This window comes from Neodiprion virginianus, chromosome 5 (assembly GCF_021901495.1).
Source record: "Neodiprion virginianus isolate iyNeoVirg1 chromosome 5, iyNeoVirg1.1, whole genome shotgun sequence".
Lineage (NCBI taxonomy): Eukaryota > Metazoa > Arthropoda > Insecta > Hymenoptera > Diprionidae > Neodiprion > Neodiprion virginianus.
The window spans coordinates 22,795,349-22,813,821 of NC_060881.1; the positions used below are offsets into that span (position 1 = coordinate 22,795,349).

The 18,473-nt window shown below is 38.7% G+C and overlaps 2 protein-coding genes across 6 annotated transcripts; one reads left to right on the top strand and one right to left on the bottom strand.

Annotated features, from left to right (window-relative positions):
• The first annotated feature begins 2,630 nt into the window (after positions 1–2,630).
• LOC124305539 (GPI transamidase component PIG-T) lies at positions 2,631–6,331 on the top strand. Its single transcript, XM_046765101.1, has 8 exons — positions 2,631–3,096; positions 3,662–3,836; positions 3,992–4,223; positions 4,350–4,517; positions 4,742–5,039; positions 5,162–5,314; positions 5,412–5,658; positions 5,902–6,331. The coding sequence occupies exons 1-8, from the start codon at positions 2,790–2,792 to the stop codon at positions 6,149–6,151; spliced, it is 1,830 nt and encodes a 609-aa protein (XP_046621057.1). The 5' UTR covers positions 2,631–2,789; the 3' UTR covers positions 6,152–6,331.
• Positions 6,332–6,590: 259 nt separating this feature from the next.
• Positions 6,591–18,376, bottom strand: LOC124305534 (CD109 antigen-like). 5 transcript variants are annotated; one of them, XM_046765082.1, is made up of 28 exons: positions 18,329–18,376; positions 16,787–16,866; positions 16,438–16,630; positions 16,045–16,272; positions 15,675–15,925; positions 15,367–15,525; positions 15,042–15,213; positions 14,603–14,794; positions 14,405–14,506; positions 14,190–14,323; positions 13,988–14,108; positions 13,731–13,874; positions 13,429–13,548; positions 13,282–13,336; positions 10,536–10,758; positions 10,207–10,324; positions 9,946–10,132; positions 9,709–9,869; positions 9,410–9,548; positions 9,200–9,318; positions 8,979–9,118; positions 8,675–8,894; positions 8,216–8,593; positions 7,803–7,955; positions 7,548–7,723; positions 7,278–7,449; positions 7,048–7,150; positions 6,591–6,934 (listed from the first exon to the last, which is right to left on the bottom strand). In XM_046765082.1, exons 1-28 carry the CDS (start codon positions 18,359–18,361, stop codon positions 6,723–6,725), a joined length of 4,485 nt encoding a protein of 1,494 aa, XP_046621038.1. In that variant the 5' UTR covers positions 18,362–18,376; the 3' UTR covers positions 6,591–6,722. The 5 variants fall into 5 exon arrangements, with proteins under 5 accessions (XP_046621038.1, XP_046621039.1, XP_046621040.1 ...); XM_046765083.1 differs by lacking the exon at positions 10,536–10,758 and adding an exon at positions 12,350–12,488; XM_046765084.1 differs by lacking the exon at positions 18,329–18,376 and adding an exon at positions 17,437–17,575.
• Positions 18,377–18,473: the final 97 nt, after the last annotated feature.

Consider the following 18,473-nt stretch of genomic DNA (forward strand, 5'->3'; position numbering starts at 1 on the left):
TTTTAGTCTTTAATTGCGATTGTTTAGTGTCGGAGTTTTTTTTCTCGAGTCGCTCATAGGTCATGTTCGGTTTGTACTTCACTGTAGAATTATACAGCTCTGTCGTATTTTGGTGGTTGTACTTATTCTACTCCGATTTGTTTCCATTTCTTCAAGGATTTTTGCATCGTCTTCCGATAGGTAAATGCCAATGTATAACAGCGATTCGTGTTTTCGATCTTGGTTTACTTTTTGATTGCTTTGCGTATTCACCATGTTCTCCACTTTAGTGATTATCTCATACCTCATAAGAAAAAAAACTCGTGTGCGAATATCCAAAGTCAATCACCGTTCACCTATAAGAGAAAAACAATCACCCTTCATCTATAACTAAAACAATCATCTTTCATCCATAATTATAACAGTCATCTTTCATCGATAATAATTAGTTAGCGGGTTATATGAACTGAAAAATTTCTAACAAACTGCAAATATAGGCGAGTACAAATTGACTGGGGAAAACAATGTACCATAATTAACATGTGAAAAAACGTTATCTGCAATTTTTCGAAGAACGTAAGATCGATCTTGCAAGTATTCTCCGTGGAGTAGGCCTACTGGGGATACCACGTAAAAAAAAAACGCGCCGTGTGCTCTACCGCTTGCGGTGGTGTGGAAATGAGCATAAGTGAACTTATTTTCACTGGTCAAATATTAACATATTGTAGTTTTTCAAATGAAAATGTTATTCTTGCGTAAATTTAACTCATTGTCAGTAAAACTCATGCTTCGACAATGTGTAACGCGTGTGGAATCATAATACCTTCGGATTTCTCTAGTTTAGTCAGTGAATTCCACGTAAATACCTTTTTCTTTTGATAAATTTCGTTTCTTAATTAAAGTCAACAAGGTGCACATACCTTTGGCAATTTACAGTATGGTAATTCCAGCATTTTTCTCCCCGAATTGACCTTTTGCAGTCGATACAAGTCGTTACAATAAAACACAATATTTCCATACCAAATGAGCACGTCTTCCGTGACAAATGATCAAGAATAAAAAAACGAAGCTCATTCAAAACCGGCTACTAAAAATGACAAAAAGAACCGTGTTGAAATTTTGTACGTTCAAGATACCGGTAATCTGTCTGAAAAATCTATTGTTCCAAATGAAATACAGTTAGAAATTAACTCCCATCTTCGCTTTGGAATCTATATTGTAGAAAAATGTTTTTAAATTTTTATGACAAATTTGTATACTCGGTTGATTTCTAGATTACTTAACCAAATCTACTGTCAAATACATTTTTCAAAAACTCATTACTTTCACATACATAAACAGAAAGGCAACTAATATGATAACTTGCATTTTATAATATTATTAATCGGTTTTAGACTCAATGAAAAACCACAAAAATGCGTTGTCACATTATGCATATAAATTTATTACTTCCGACCGAAAGGAAGTGATGCGTCAAGAACACAAATCACAAATCAGTTAAAATAAAAAATATGACTCTTTGAGTGGGAAAGATTTTCAACGCATGATTATTGAATTATTGTTACTTACAATGTAATTGTGAATAAAATAGTGTGTACAAAAGGTTGTACTGAGTAAGATAATACATAATACGAGTATGCTATACATAATTTTCTTATACCCCGCAGATACTTGCCGAGGAAACTGTGAAGGCCGCACTTCCAGAGGATACATTCGTAAAATGTGAAAAAAATGATGCATCAATAACTAAACGTTTTACGCATAAGTAATCGGGAATACATATTCTCTCAAACTCGAAATTCCTAACAATCAACACAGGCACTGCCGTAAATTTATAATGAAATGAACAGATATGAGTAATTATAATCAGGGCACTTGATAATAAATTTTTGAACAATCTTGTGTTTGGGGGTTAGCGGGCAGAGTCGCAATCTAACCAAATAATGTGAGTAAAAGTTGAAAAAAGGAACCTTGATCTTCTTTAAATTTTTTTCAATTGCTTTTGTGATAATGATTGCCTGAAGTTCATTGGGGTTTGTTACAGCATAGATTCAAACATTAATAACAATTGAGTCCTACCTAATTTACAAAAAATATTTACAAGTAGTATTTTTGTGTAGAAAGGTCTGGGTTTTCCTCTGCAAATACACTGTATTTAAAAAAACCACGGAAATCTAACGTCAGTTAAGAGCTTATTTTTATATGTCAGCTGTACTTTCCTTGGGAACGAAGATATGAGCGTTGATTGAAGATACACGAGTTAAGTAGTAACCATAGGTATGTACATAAATTACATACGGTACATATAGGAATAAATATATATCTCCATTCTTTGATTAACTTCTTTGATTCTGGCTCCCATCCTTTGCATCAAGAAAAGGTTTCTAACGTTGTTAACCGTAAACCGGGTGCATGTTTATTGTACATTTATTTAGATGATATTATTTTTGTTAATCAGATGGAGTTTATTTGACATGACCGAGCAATTGATCAACGACCAATCAAATGCTTAGAAAGAGACAAAACATTGGCCGCGTGTGTTTCCTTCTCTCTCACTTTTGGCGCTGCCACAAGCAGTACCAGTGAGTGCGCAGTCTATGCTCTATATTTTACGGCTATGCTAATACTAATAACTAATAAGGAAAATGACGCAGAGGGAGGTACGCGGGGTGTGTAAGTGTACCCAGTAAAACAATTATTTTGAAGTAAACTTCCACAATTATGTATGCAAGTCATTAGTCAGCGGCAGTGAGTCTTGACTGGTGGAAAGACGATTCGAGCGATTTAAGTGCGATTAACTGGTGGAGGTTATGCGCATAGCCGTATATCCGAAGTGCGAAAAGTTCTTAACCTCGATTTGCGAATGGGCGAAGGGTTGCTTAAAAGTAATCCAATTGCAGTTACAATCGTGCGCGAAAATGCGAACTGCGTTTGCGATGTACTTTATACAGGCGTTGATATTGAGTGCCATAGGAGATGTCGGATTCGTTTCCTGTACTTCCGACGTAGATGATGCCTTCAACGAGGAGCTTATGCTGAAGCCCTTGCCAAGCGGACACGTCTACGCACATTTTCAATTTACTACCCTGTGGCGGACTGACATTGAGACTGAAACCTGTATGTACTACGTATAATCCGTACATACGTTCTTCTATATCAGTGTAGATGCATGGCCAAACGTCATAACCTGGAAAACGGCGGTACTAAGGTGAGGTCGGAGTGCTGACCAGATGAGTTAATCGTATTTTACAATTTTCTTCCCTCTTGAATAAAAAAATCTTTGGGAAATAATAGCGTGCACTATTGTGCTTGGGTGATGATTTGAGTAAGTTCGAAAAATTGACGCAAACACTGAACATAACCAGATTTTCACTCACTTTGAGGTTATGGTGTACTGATATCCGAATCCCATGGTTTGCGCACTTCTAGATCAATTTTCGAATTTTTTTTTGTCCCAATACACAAATACGATCGCAAATACTGTCATTCCCCAACATTTGAAGTATTTTCCTTGCTCGTGAGAGAATAGCGTTCTGAAATTAGATTTTCTCACTTTGTTGGTACTTTAACCTCGCTTTAAGTTTGACACTCTATTGTTTCATTATTTGCTCATTCTTTGTTTGATCGCTCTATTCTTGAATGCAATTGATCTATCGAATTGCATACATCTTTCTGTATACAGTCCAACATTCTCGGCTATTTCCTCGTGGGTTAGGGGAAATAATCGGCCGGCACAATGTCAGAGAACTTCACGTCAGTTTGACTGAAGGATTATGGCGTTACGAGAAATGGGGATATCCTCTTCAAGATACCGGTTCTGGCGCCGAGGTTTATGCCTGGTTCAACGACGACCGAAGGTACAATAACTTACTATTATCTACCCTAACGACAATCACTCAACAACCTTGACATTTCAAAGAGTTCTCATCTTCTTTTCATCGATTGCCTTTCCTTGGGAAATTTGTATTAGTACCATATTTGATGATAATATACTCGATATTCTTGCTCTTAGGATCGATGAGAATTGGAAAAGCTTGACTAATGCTCTTGCGGGTTTGCTGTGCGCGTCGCTCAATTTTGTGGATGTGTCCAACAGCTTGTCACCTGATTTTACCTTTCGACCCAGCGGTGCTGTTCCAAGACCGCTAAACTCTAGCTGTCTTCGATATTCTTCGCTGCCAAGAGAAATAGTTTGCACAGAAAACTTGACACCGTTTAAAAAATTACTACCGTGCGACTCTAAGGTATGAACAAGAAAAAATACTCTGACAATATTTAACTAACGTCGAAATCACAATATTTTATCATTTTCGTCTTTGCTCGTATAAACAAAAAATTTTAAACCTATTCAACATAGTTTTATCCCTTAGAAAGGATTGGCTACTCTCTTGAATTCAGCATATATCCATAACACTAATTACCACTCGATAGCTGTTGATGTACGACCTGTATGTACCAATGCAGCATGTACGCAAACTACCATTGAACTGCGGCAAACAATTTCATTGGTCTACGACACTATGACAACTGATTCGCAGGTACGTACATATGGCATCGAATAGCAGGCACATTTTTATGAAAAACTCATTTTGGTTGAATCTTATTCTTTTGTATCATTCTTGATCCTACAAAATGAAATAGACTGAACCTTATCTATGAATTACCAAGTTAAAAATGCTGGATCCAACGTGATATTGGAATCCTGAAATAATTTTTGGTTCACAAAATAATATGAACATGGCCAATACTTTCTGACCTGCAGGACTGGTCGGTGCGAAAGCTTTTCGGCATTGGACTCCGAAGCGCTTGTCCATTGGCCACCCTGAGCCATGTATATGTAGATGTAACCGATAATGAGACATCTGAAACTTATCGGCTAGTGCCTGAGCCACCAGAGACTCTAATCAGCTTACGAGGAGGTCAAGAAAATAGAATAGCTGTGTACGATATTAAATCTTTGTCCAATGCCGGGATGTTCAATGTCGCTGCTGTCCATAGCAAAGCCAAAATTTATGGAGTCGAAATTCCACCGGTGCTCTTTGCAAACAGATATGTAGTAGGTGTGTCTGTGTTTATACTGTAATGGACTTGATCTTTATTAAACTGTAGTATTATGAAATGGACGGTCATTGTTCTTGACATAGCAGGATCTGAATAACTCGTGACAAAACGCTGTTCTCAGGCTATGGTCAAGAAAGAGGCGGCCTGGTGACAAAACTCCATAATAATTACTGGAAGCCATTGGATGTCGTGCTCCTGGAGAACATTCCATGGTACATACCGGTCTACACTCATACCATAAGGATCACCTGCCAGGGGAAATTACTCAAGCCTCGTATGTCTAGATTTCAGCGAGTATCGTTTGTTCCCATCTCCATTCTGTAAATAATTTTTTCTAATCCTTGGTTCGTGAATTTTGCTCGTGGTTTCAGTAATCAAGCGATACGTGCCTGGTAGAGAAAGGGAACGTCCTTACTACCTCGAAATGGTTCTGCGACTTCCCCCGCGTTCTGTAACAGAGTTTTCAATAGAATTAGACTATCTTTTTCTCAAGTGGCAAGAATACCCTCCGGACGCTAATCACGGGTTCTACATGGGCCCTGCAATAATAACCTCTCTTCTCCCAACTGCGAGAAATTACACCGCTCTACCTCAGGACGGAAGTACTATTTCATCCAGGTAAGGAAACAATGATCGATCAATTATTGAACAATATTCCGTTAAGCTTCGAGGACCAGTAGGTAAGAAGAGCATTACCCTTTAGGGTGGCCACTGAGATGTTGAACCTGGCAAATTGAGTAATTTTTTTTTTTTAAACTGGCCAGCACGGGACGTTAGTCTGAAACATCCGAAGCTGTTTCCTGATTGGTCAATGCAGCGAATATAATACAACCTAAAGCCATCATTATTGTGTGGTTGCAGTTTCAATGCATCTCGGGACGGTTACCTGGTCCAATTACGGACTGAGATTCTACTTGTCAGTCTGCCAACGCCTGACTTTAGTATGCCTTATAATGTTATTTGTCTGGCTTGTACGGCCGTGGCACTGGCTTTCGGACCCCTCCACAACATAACAACAAAGAGGCTTGTTCTCAAGCCATCTAAGAAAAATAAACTAGTTTCTTACATCAGAGAGAAACTCTCCAAAACAAAGGTAGATAAGATAGAGTAGATATGCAAAGTTCTCTTCAGTCATATTTGCTATTTGCTCCAAAAAAGAATACTCCATACACACTATTGGATCTGTCGCAAAGGCCTTGGCGACATAATATCATGAGTTGTAAAAATAAAAACTTGAAGCAATTAGGTAAATAAATCAAACAATCGATTATCTGGTATTTCTTACATAAAATGTTGGCATATTTCATTTCTGTAAACACAAACCTTTTGAAATACCGATATACCTCTGTGACGCAAGACGGAAAAAATTCAAAACTCGACAAATTTGGAACGAATCTGTGAGGCACAGTAGAGAACACAAATATAACATATAGTTAGATTTTATTATGAACAATTCCGATACCAATCTCATTGTATACATATAATATACAATTGGGTACGTGACAAAAACGAAAAGATAAATGGACGGCTGAAAAAGTTATTCGAATATCTCGAATTGCATGGTATTATAGTATATTACTTACTTTGGTTATTTTTAATCGTAATTGCTATAATTTAATCTTGAAAAGTATTAGGTACAATTATAATGGAATTGTATAACGTACGGACAACTTGATAAATAATCAGAAGTAGAAGGATGACTTTGCAAACATAATGACAAACAGTAGAGCAGGCGACGAGAAGTGGTACATGGTGCACGCACTCCCCCTCGAACCGTCGTTTTCGTTTTTCTGATTGTCCAAGACCCCTACACAAACATTACCGCAATCTTCGCCATCGCAGATATCGCACAGCGTAGCCTTCTGCGGTTCATAAAACACTCTCGCGCGTCGACCTGAAGTTCAAAACAGATATATTAAGCATTTTGTCGGTTGTTCCCTCTCAGAATGCGATATTCTCCCACAAATTGCTGATAATAGTAAGAATATATGCAAAATGCTGTCTTACTTGAGTCGTAGTAGTCATAAATTGAGACTGGAACAGGCTTCTGTTTGGCAACCTTGTGAGTCCTGAACGCGGACACTGTCGGGCAATACTCCTCTCTTATCATCTGCGAATTGTTTTTTACTAAGTTATACTCTTGTAATGGATATATATAATAGTACATTGGTCTGAACTATAGAGATTCTGCACGTTCGTCTTTTTTTCACCTAATTAATGACTTGCAAATCGCTTACCTTGTCAAAATACAAGACTACCATAGTTTCTCCATTTTTGGTCTCGACTCGTTTAACATGCTGCGATATTTCCAAGCTCGGGAGGGAGTCAATGTCGACAGTGAATCCTGACGGTAGACTTACTTCCATTACAGCCATGTTGCTTTCGTTTGCTTCTTTTGTAGGGACGAATCTGGTTGAAGGGGATAGTGAATGTAATTAATTTTACTCTAATGGCTATCGTTTTGCTAATGCTACTTTTGGCATTGTACGTCAGACATTTTGTCGTACCCAGAGCAAATTGAAAGCTGCAAGTGATTAGCATTTGAATTTTTATCCACTTGAGGGTCGAGGGTGAATAGGGGCCATGCACCGGTCACATTCAGATTGTAGCTGTACGATACTTGAATTATTGCAAATCCAGTGCCGGTAGCCGTCAGGTTCACCTCTCTAGTTTTTCTGGGCAACTAAACGAGACACGGGATGTGGTCAAAAATCTAGTCCCATATTTACCAAGTAAAAAAAGGGCGTGACCAAAAAATATACCATATGCTTCTGAAGAATCATATTATTGCCTGGGTTGATATTGATATTGCTTTGACCTCCGTCTTCGTAGACAAACGATATGGCAATGTTGCTGTTCTTGGATGATATTTTTTCACTCAACTTAGATAGCGCATAAATTCCGATTACCGTGTCCTGCAAATAAGGGTGAGCCATCCAATAAGCAAAATGTGCAATTTTCTATGTACTATCGACTTGAAAAATCCTTGTTTTCTCCATGAAAGTGGATGATAGCTCTTTCACAGTTCTCACCAGACATTTTTTTATTGCATGAACACTAAGTTATTCCATGTTCATTTTGTTTAACTATAGACCTATGTATCTGGAATTAGCATTTTTCACGTCGATGATAGATGAAAGAGAAATATTGCAACTTGCAAAATCGTATCGCGAACCTGTGTTGAGGCGAATCCTCCATCTGCGTTTCTCTGACTCACGAGCCACTTCATTATGGGTAGTGAATCGGCGACCATGTTTCGTCTGAGGTACGTAAGCAATGCATATGAAGTCATCTCAACATCTACGGAACTTGGTAACGAATACCAAGGATTCTTGTTGTCCTCTGGGATTGGTTTACTCCACCACATGTAATCCCCGCTTTGTTTGGCTTTTGATTCCAATCGATTAAATGCTGTGTCTTCGTAAGGATTCTTGGCTAAGTTTAAAACGTAGGTGCAGAGACAAAGTGAATATACATCATCGAGCCCTTCGAGATTCCGCACAATATAATCGACTCCCTTGTTTACGACATTGCTGTATTCCTCAAAATAATCCTGCAGGTGAAACACACAGTGTTAAATTTTTTTTTTGTAACTTTTCTAGTAGGTAAGGCTGTCGGTCATTATCGATCTTACCCGATTTTCAAGGAAGGCTACCAAAGTGAATGCAGTCAAAGCCAAGCCTTTAGCTGCGCCGCCTTGCATGTCGCGATGACTCACTTTTCCTACCTCAGGAAAGCTGCCGTTTGGTGATTGGTTGGTGGTGAGCCACTGAAGAGCTTCCTTTATAATTCGATCTTCTATCATAATGTGTTCTGCAGCCTGGGCAAATGACTTTGCCACAAATGCGGTCAGCCTACAACGGAATAAAATTGGTAATACAAATTGGATTGCGACTCCTGTTTCAGGGCAGATGTCTGTTAGCTATATCGCTACTCACCATGTGCTGCCACTGTGATCCGAGGTTCCAAATGCGCTAAAAGATCCGTCCTCGTGACGATAAGTCAACTCTTGCTGGTAACCAATTTCCATATATTTGAGTGCTTTTGCTTTAACTGCTTGCGTGAGTTGATCGGTGTTCTATAATAATGAATTACAGTCCAGATAAAAATAACGAATAATATCAACATGGATAAGGAATATTATTATAGAATTACACACCTTCAGATAGTTAATCACCACTATATTGGGGACAAAGTTGAGCATGTTCTGTTCTCCACATCCAAATGGCATTTTGATTAAATTCGCCAGATTCGGTATACTGGGTCCGAGAATATCCCCTGAGAATAAAGATCGTAGTGTTAGCTGGGCGGTTTATTCCTCTACCTGCTTTCAATTATCGCAAGCTTCAAATCCCTGGCAATATCTTACCGACGGCAGAAATTTCCACATGCTCAGAGCCCACTACAGCATTTCTTGGTATATCTACCGTCAAGTTGGTTTCAAATGTTTTTGCGTTTCGCAGATCAACAAATATAGCCTTGTTCCGATACTGAGTTTCTCCTTCAGACTGAAAATCCATAAAGCTAATGAACCTTGGAAATATATGTAAAAAATTTTATTTTACCATTTTCTAATAAAATATTTTTGATAATATTTCTTAAACCTAAATTTACACACTTTTGAATAAAACAAACTCAAATCAAAATTTATAAAATATCGAGTTTTACCTTGACAAGTAGTTTCTGCTCAATGCCATCTCCAGCCAAGGTACTGCGCGCAGTGGCCTTAATGACAATATGGCCCAAGTCCCTAGGAATAATCATGAAGGAAACAGATGCTTGCGAGTTAGCCTTGATATCGATCGTCTTTCTGCGATATAGTTCCAGCTCTGCGGTAAATAAATCAAATTGTTTATTTGCGTTGAGAATACATATTGCGACACCTGCGACCCAATCTACACTTACTCGGTGTGTCATGGATCTCGTTTGATATTTCAGCAAATTCAAACTGGTTCATGTTTTCCAGTACGACCTCCGCTGTGAGATCCTTGTCCAGGTAATTGAAAACTACAATGGGTATAGCAACAATCTCTCCTCGTATCACAGAGTACGGTAGATCAAGAGATACGAAAAACGGTTGGAAGACTTTCAGCTGAAACACGGATATCCCATGTTATAGTCAATCACATTCATCAAGTCTGGAATAACTGAGTGTCAAATACACACCTTTCTTGGAGTATCAATGAGTCCCAACCCGTGAACGGAGTCAATGGAAAATGCAGTAAGCACCCAGGAGGTGATGGTGTCAGGAACGGACCGCCGAAGAACAGTTTTTCCTTCGGGCCTGTTACATTAGAAAAACTGTTTCAACATTTATCACCATTAGTGTAACGAATTTTATGTTAATGAAAATGATTCAAAATAACCGATTGTGGGTGTAAACATGGCATACAGGGTGGGACGAACAAACAAAAAAACAATAAACAAAAAAGAAAGGAAGAGGCACCATATAACTACATGAATACGTAAGCGTGCAAGAAGACATGAATAAATACCCTGAAGAGAAATTCGCGAAAAGCCAGGTGTTTGAGATGTCATGCATTGGGAAAACATGGGGCTTGTTCCATACCGGGGTTGGAATACGAGAGAAGGCGTAGGGACCCGCCAATGGTGGTCTGGTTGCTATTCTGTACGTTACCGGTGGGCCGATGTCTGGCCTGAGCGTGGAGACACCAGGGTGGAAGCCATCTATTCTACCACCAACAATTCCTGGCTGGCCTGCAATCCAACTCTAACGGTATAGGTAGGTGGATAGGTCATGGTATTATTTTCTCCTACTTCATGCTGAGCTTACACACCTCGTCACTTATCGCACTTATCTTTACATTATCAAGGCGAGCGTTGCCCTTATACCAGATAAATATGACTGTTATTACGAGTTGAGATTCACGCGGGGTTAGCAGTAGTGGGAAAGTTAGCAGTTCGTTAGTTAAAAACTTTCCATTGCTGTAAGGTCTATTTCCGCCACTTGCTTCATGAGACAGTCATCTTTGATGATAAGAGAGAAAAACAGAGGTGAAAATTTTATACACACATATATGGGTGTGCCTGTACATAATAGTATAGATATATATTAGGGCAGTCCTTATTTAAGGTAAGTGCAGCAGTTATTCACCCTGTCCCAATTATTGACCTTTTTTGATTGTATCTGTTTGATCGTTAGTTCTAAAATTACCAAAAAATAAATTTGTAGTGTCTAACCCTCTAGCAATCGGTTTTAGTCAAGAAATTCACAATTTGTGCCGTCAATTTATAATTTTAGAAAATAAAAGAGTCAACAATTAGGTCTAAACGTGTCAATAACTGGTGGAAAGAACGAATTGCATACCCTGTAAATGAAAAAAAAATCAGATTTAGAGGGTGTGCAATTCATCTAGATTGCCTGGTATGATGACATGAATTTTTTATTGGATAGTAGCACCAATATCCATTAAAGTCTCGCGGTTATAGATTTTTTTGAAAGTCATTACTCTTACAATAAAATATATACTGTGAATGAAGAAATATAACCAAAACACATGTATTTCAAATGGGGCCACCCTCTTACAGGCAGGTGTTAGAGTTGAGATAAAGATCTGAAAAAATTGGGGAATCGTTTTTGAATTATTTGGAGTCGATTTGGGGGGCGAACAATAAAAAATTCGTCCAAGGCCTAAATATGGACCACCCTAATATACTACACACTTGTGGATAAATCGACCCGTTTTACCCAATTGTACAGTCATTGACCATTGCCATTCATTTTCATGACTTATTTCCTAACAGTACCGTCAGAATGAGCGTTAACCAGTCTGATCATTCACTAATGACTTCCAATTCATCAGAGACGCGGTTTTTAAGGATTTTTCCAAGGATTCTAAGATTTTCCGCACATTATACAGAAGTTACAGTACCATTACTCGAAAAGTTTGCAACTTGGATGCTGCAGGCTTTATTTATTCCGAATGCCGATACATTTGATGAAATTGAGAAACGTCGACCTGTGACAACACTTATTTGACGCTACCCTTGTAGAAAAAGATTCTGGAAAAATGTCGGTGATGGCAAATTTCCGCTATTAGGTTTAATATAAAAACCGTTCAATCCGTATAGGTATGTATCACTTATATACATATACTATACCTAAGTTTGTATAAATATTGTGTTTATGGAAAGATTACATTCTAAAGCGCTAAGAAGTTAAACTCATGAAACGATCTTTTGCAACAATCAGCCCTTAGGGTCGGGTCCAAGATGAATCGAAATAATCAAGAATCCATTCACCGAACTGAGGGGAGTCGTGAAATGTAATCAATTAATTATCGCATACCCAGCATCAAGCATATGCCAAAGCCAGGTTTCAGGGAAGTTCTTGCGCACTTTCAGTTTCCCAGGTTGGATTGTAGTCGGGTCGGGGCTCGCCGCCGCACTTTCATACATCTCTTCGTCGAAATTAGCTCTTTGGTATACTATGCAATATGTTCTTTGTTATGTAACAAGTGGGAGGGTATCATTATTACTGTAATAGGCAGGTGGTAAACCAAGTCCTCGAGAAACGTTTACAACTTTGTTTTCCTTGACGGATCATCTGAATTTGCATATTGAGTACACGATTTGATTAATTCGTCCTGTCGTTCTCGTGAAATAAGTTTTCAAAGGATCGAGAACTGGGCCTAATCATTTTTAATTCCGTAAAGTCAGTATTTTCGAAATTCACAGTCAACCCCTAGCGAATTTTTTTTCTACACTCATACCAGCAAATTTCGTGGATACGAGAATGCATACTTTTCAAGTGTTTGGTTAAAAAATTATCCGGAACATAGAAACGTCCTGCGTGAAATAACGTTTAATAATCTTAAAATTTGCGGATCTAGGGGAAAAAACTATTTCAAAACATTTGACCAAAAAAATCGAAAGCTCCTGCAAAATTGGTAAAGCCATCAGGTATAATTTTGCGTCAGAGTAAATGACAGCTACACATATTAAAATGGCATTTCACCTTCAAGTATCGGAGACTTAAGAACTGAGAATACTGTGGGTAAAGATCACTCGTACGTGTGGAGATGTGTCGAAAAAAAATCGCCTTAGGTTCGATCTTAAACGAGCATTTGGTTGTCACATGTACCGTTATCTATACATGCCAGGTTATTGCACACGAATACAAGTTTATTATACTGTCGTAAAGAGTATTGGCGCTTGTTCAGGAAGTAATTTAAACATTACTATATTTATACTACTTCGAAATTCTGATGCGAAACTTACTAAGTGGGGACATATCGTGGACGTAGCCATTGGTCAAGACAACCGCGCCAGATTCCTGAAATACAATTATTTGGACATAATTTTCAACAGTATCTCTGCTTTCTATCAAATTTAGAGACAGATTTATCTGCAAATCGTTATACATACATTGAAGACGTCGAATGCAGTAGATGATCCAGGGCTCCAAGAAGAACTACCCCATGCCGGAAAAACAGATGAAAACTCGTTGTTCATATCGTATGACTTCAGTTCGTTCAATATTTGGTCCTGCAAACGGAGTTACGACATTGCCAAAATTCAAGCAATTGGAGATACAACATATGAAAAAAAATATTATCCTTCTTGGTTTACAAATGTGCGATATTAGTTTTCCTCTCTCTTTTTTCTAATATGACGAAGAAACTGTTCATATAAAAAATTCAACTGTGCGTGATGCATCGAATACTCACATGTGATATATCGTTGCCAGACTTCAATAGAATTGAGCTTTGATCAACGCCGAGAAGTGCAATATAAGAATTTGGCTTTGATGAGATAACAAGATCTACATTAGCTCCAGGTGTTGTTTCGTTGAGCATAGTTTTGATGTCAACCTGCAACACCAAAGATTTGGCCAAATTACCATCATATCGAATGTTTTTCACATTCAGGATGAAGTTATTCTTTCATTTACTACTTCGGTGTGTTAATTCAATTCGTTACATACAAAATTTTGAAGTGCGCCATCTAGATCGACATTAAGGGAATCAGCAACTATTTCTCCATCATCGCGCATGTAGTAGACCAATATATGTGCTGTTGGTGCCATCACGTATGTGGCAAGGAATCTATGGGTACGAATAAGACATATAGAAAGATTTACTTTTGAAATACAACACGTGCACTGTTAAAGTTGGATGATATCTCACCTAAATTTGACAGTGTATTCCTCTGGGACTTTGACAGAAGCTGCATTGAGAATGTCGCCTCGTCCCAATACTTGGTAGCTCAGATATTTGAGGGGTGCTGTGGAATTTACTTCGATTTCGATGTTACTGTTTACCTAATTAAAGTATACCATTTTTTCACATTCTGGGATAGAATTTTCGAGTGCATATCTTCAGGAAGAATGGTTCACACGTACCATGGGTTTTTCGGTCTTCAAAAGTGCCTGTATGTAAGTTCCGCTCGGCGACAGAGCTTGATTTATTGTAGAAAACGACTCATGCAGAGTCAAGTATTGTGCCTTTATAAAAACCCAATTCATTCTTCCAGTAATTGTATCAACTAATAGATATTAATTATTTCGAAGCAATTGAAAGCTATGTAAATAACAACATACCTGGATATTCAACGCGGCTGAGGTATCATTTTCCGCGAGGGGTGGGTAAAAATCTAATTGTATCATTCCATGTTTGTCCAGCATGCGAGTAATGTTGGTGTAGGCAGATTGATCATGGCTGAAGCCGTACCATATCTGTACTGGATTTATCTGGTCCTGGACAGGTGCTCCGTCATGATGAGCGATTTTTATCTGCAAATTAATGGCATCGCTTTTATTAATACACAGACATTGGTTAAGCGAAAATGACATCTGCACTGCATGGACAGACATAGGTGCATATACACAAATATATGATTTTTGCCCACAGGCGTAATTTATCTTTCATTCAAGCCATTATTCATTCATATTCCAGCCAAGTTACATCCAGAGTCAATACGGAGTCAGAATAATACGTCATACTTTCACACATCGATTATATCTGGTTATGTAAACTTACAAACGCAGTGTATTTCAAGCCTGGCTTATAACTTTTTGCTGTTTGTATGAGTTCCATTGTATATTGATGCTTATGCAATATCATCTGCGCGGAGGTGTTTTGTATGCGGCCAGTCAATGCCTCCTTGACAGCTACTTCCAATTGTATAGGTCGTTTGTAATCGTCCGTGAGCCTGTGAATAAAAATTTTCAATCATTGACAACTCATTGATGCTGTAAGACCTGCGAAATTCTAAACAACAATCCATCAAGTTGCCCATAGGTAACTTCACTGCCAGAAGTATGTATAATAGTAGAAAACTGTAGGTTTGTCACATCAAGATCACCTTAGCTCATTGCCAATGTCGAAATTGACTGTAACATTTCCATCTATAGGCACTACTTTCCGGACTGGCGCTTGGAATATCGGCTGGATCACATCAGAAAATATATCTGGGTATGCTGTGATGGTCGCTTCCCCTTTTACTGGTTTGCCGTAGGTGTACCTAAAACGTTTACATCTAATTATTTCGAGAAATGAGTTTGAGAAGTAAGTGACGATTTCAGTTTTCCAGAGATATTGTAGATTGACTTTGTCGTGTTCACGACGAGAAGTGCAAAGAGTATCATTGCAAAAGTGTAAAAATTTCATCACCTAGCACGCACGGTCGCGGTTACAGAGGAGTCTTTGAAGGTGGCATGTTTCGGTACATCGATGACCACCTCGAATTTAGGCAGAACATATTCGGCAACCTCAAATTGCTTTTCAAAAGTTTGGTCCAATATGTTGATAAAGATCTTCCAATTTCCTAGTACTGGTGATTCAGAGAGCTGCAATTCTCCGACAAAGACACCTTTACTATCCGTGCGTCGCTTCCACTGTTTGATTCGGTTGCCCTGCCCATCCTGGCAAAGTGATTCATATAATTTTAGTCAATGCTCAAGTTATGTAGAGGGTATCTCGAATCGATTCGAAAAATAATACTCTCTAAACATTGTCTGATTAAAATTGTTAGATTAATTACCGTTATGTATATATCTAATTGAGCGCTGCTCAGTGGAGGGCGGAGCCTTGAGTCTAGTATTACAGCGCGAAACAAGACTTTGCTACCAGGTTTATAGACCGCTCGATCGGTCTGCACAAAAACAGAATAGCTTTTGTGGATGTATCGAAGATCAGTAGAGTTCGAAAATATAATTCCAGCGAGTCCTCGCGATACCAGCTTGTAATTTCCAGGCGTCGTGTCTCCAACCTACAGACAACATTTTCGCAACCATTTAAAAGGTTATCATTTTTCACTCTCCTCCTCACTTTCTACAATACTTTTGATCATGTTACCATTTTTATTCTCATTTCATACCAACAGAAGTATCAGATCAAGTATGGCACGTAAAAGAGCATGTGCACTGGAACAAACCTCAAGCCTGACAATACGAGTTGAATAAGGTTCCACCGTAATGGTCTGGGAGACATTGAATACATTTCCAGAGTCCAAATTTCCGCTTAACTCTATGTAAATAGTGGATGGCTGAGATATCTCTGTTGTCCCAATAGACACGTGATATTCCGAGTTTGGCCGGACAACTTTTGGTCCTATAACTGTGTAGTACCTTTGAAGAAAAATATCTGTGAGATGCGAGCAATAAAACATAGAATGATGTGTTCGTCATTGATATTATTTTGCACAATTAAAGATGCCGTGAAAAATTATCTCTATTAGACAGAACCACGATACATAGCTGATGACTGGAAATACATAAACGTACGGAGAAGATGTTACGGTAGCAATTGTCCCCAGCATGAGCAGTAACGGTGGCCATAGCGTGTCCATTATTTCTCGACGGCACTACAAAATTCAAAACATGATCATATTACGTTATCATTCCTGTATCGTTAGGCAAATTTACTGTTATGTCCGTTTACTTTTCGTACGAGTACAAACAAGTTGCCATATTTCCCATATTACGTATCAACGATATGAAAATGTTGCAGTCAGCGCAATTCTACTTGCAATGCCGAATACAAATATCCAAAATACGTTTTGCTTTACACAACATTAAGGCCGGAAAATATATAATTTGAAATACCACTTATCGCCGGAATACATTCGCTGGCGTTAATTTTGCATGAAATATGAAAGTTTTTGGATATTTTTGTTCAGCAGCTTATGTAGAATTACGCTGAGTGTTGGCCTTCACATCAGTGATTCGTCGGCTTCGGTAGTAGTAGTGAAGGATAAAAAAACATTTAACTCGGTCGGTAAATACTGACTAAGCATCCTTTCTACATTTACAGGCACTCGATACACCTGTGCGTCAGAGCGATAGTAGGAAGCTACGTCTTTGCCGAAACAGGAGCTATGTCTCACTGATATTGAACGTGATGAGCATAGCTTTACAGGTAACTCGCTACTCACCTCAAAGAATTTGGGTCGGCTTTCCCTGATTCTCTACTAAACGCAGCTTTCTAATATGGAACAAAGCTATCGGGATTCTTTGCCGAAAACACAATCTTCCGCAGGCGTAGGATGATCAGCGATCCAGGAAATGATGAACCGCGAAATGTACAACAGGAGCAAAGCAATCACAATTTGACACACGCCGATGAGTTAAATACTCGTAGGACGTATAAATAAGGCGCGTCGCTGTACACGGATCTTTTCGGATTTTGAAGGTAATAAAACAGAGCACACGAAGAACCGGGCGTGTCGAAGCGAACAATGAATGTAGTAGGAAATTAGCGCGGCGAAACTGGTTTTCTCTGAGCGACGGCGATCACACCTTGAGAAGATCTGTGGGACCGATGCAGTGCCAATCAAGGTAGCCGTTGATCGCTAGGAATCCTTTCTCTCCTCCGCATTCCCCACTTTTTCCTCGAGTATGACGCCCCGTGACTTTTTATACATATACGTATAATGTATTCTTGTAGACTGCCGATCTAACGTATATACATGGGTATAAACCGTTACGATTACGCATATTGAAGTACGGTGTAATACAATTTAAGTTTTATGCAAGTGGTACGACATAACTGTGCGTTTGGGAAAATCGCAATTATTCCCGGACATTCGGCCGCTGTTGCTTATGCAGGTTTATGTGTTGCAACTCCTAATTCATAATGATTAAATAACCAGCTTATTATCCTCAGTCGTAAAAAGGACTATATCCTACAAATTATGACGCTCCAAAAAGCAGGACTGCAATGAGCCGCGCAATGGCCGCTTATAAATTGAGCCGCCCATGTTTCTCATCTATCTCCTATTCTTTAATCGTGTAGTCAGATGCGTGTTTTCTATTTCTTTGATTCACCTTGCTCAACACCTGCCCACACAGACATCGCATATTCAACAATTGGTAAAATCCACTCGGTAATATCGATATGAATACAGATTCGTGGTTGCAATTTAAGAACTCTCTAACTGAAAAGAAAAAATGCATTTCGTTCGGTGATTTC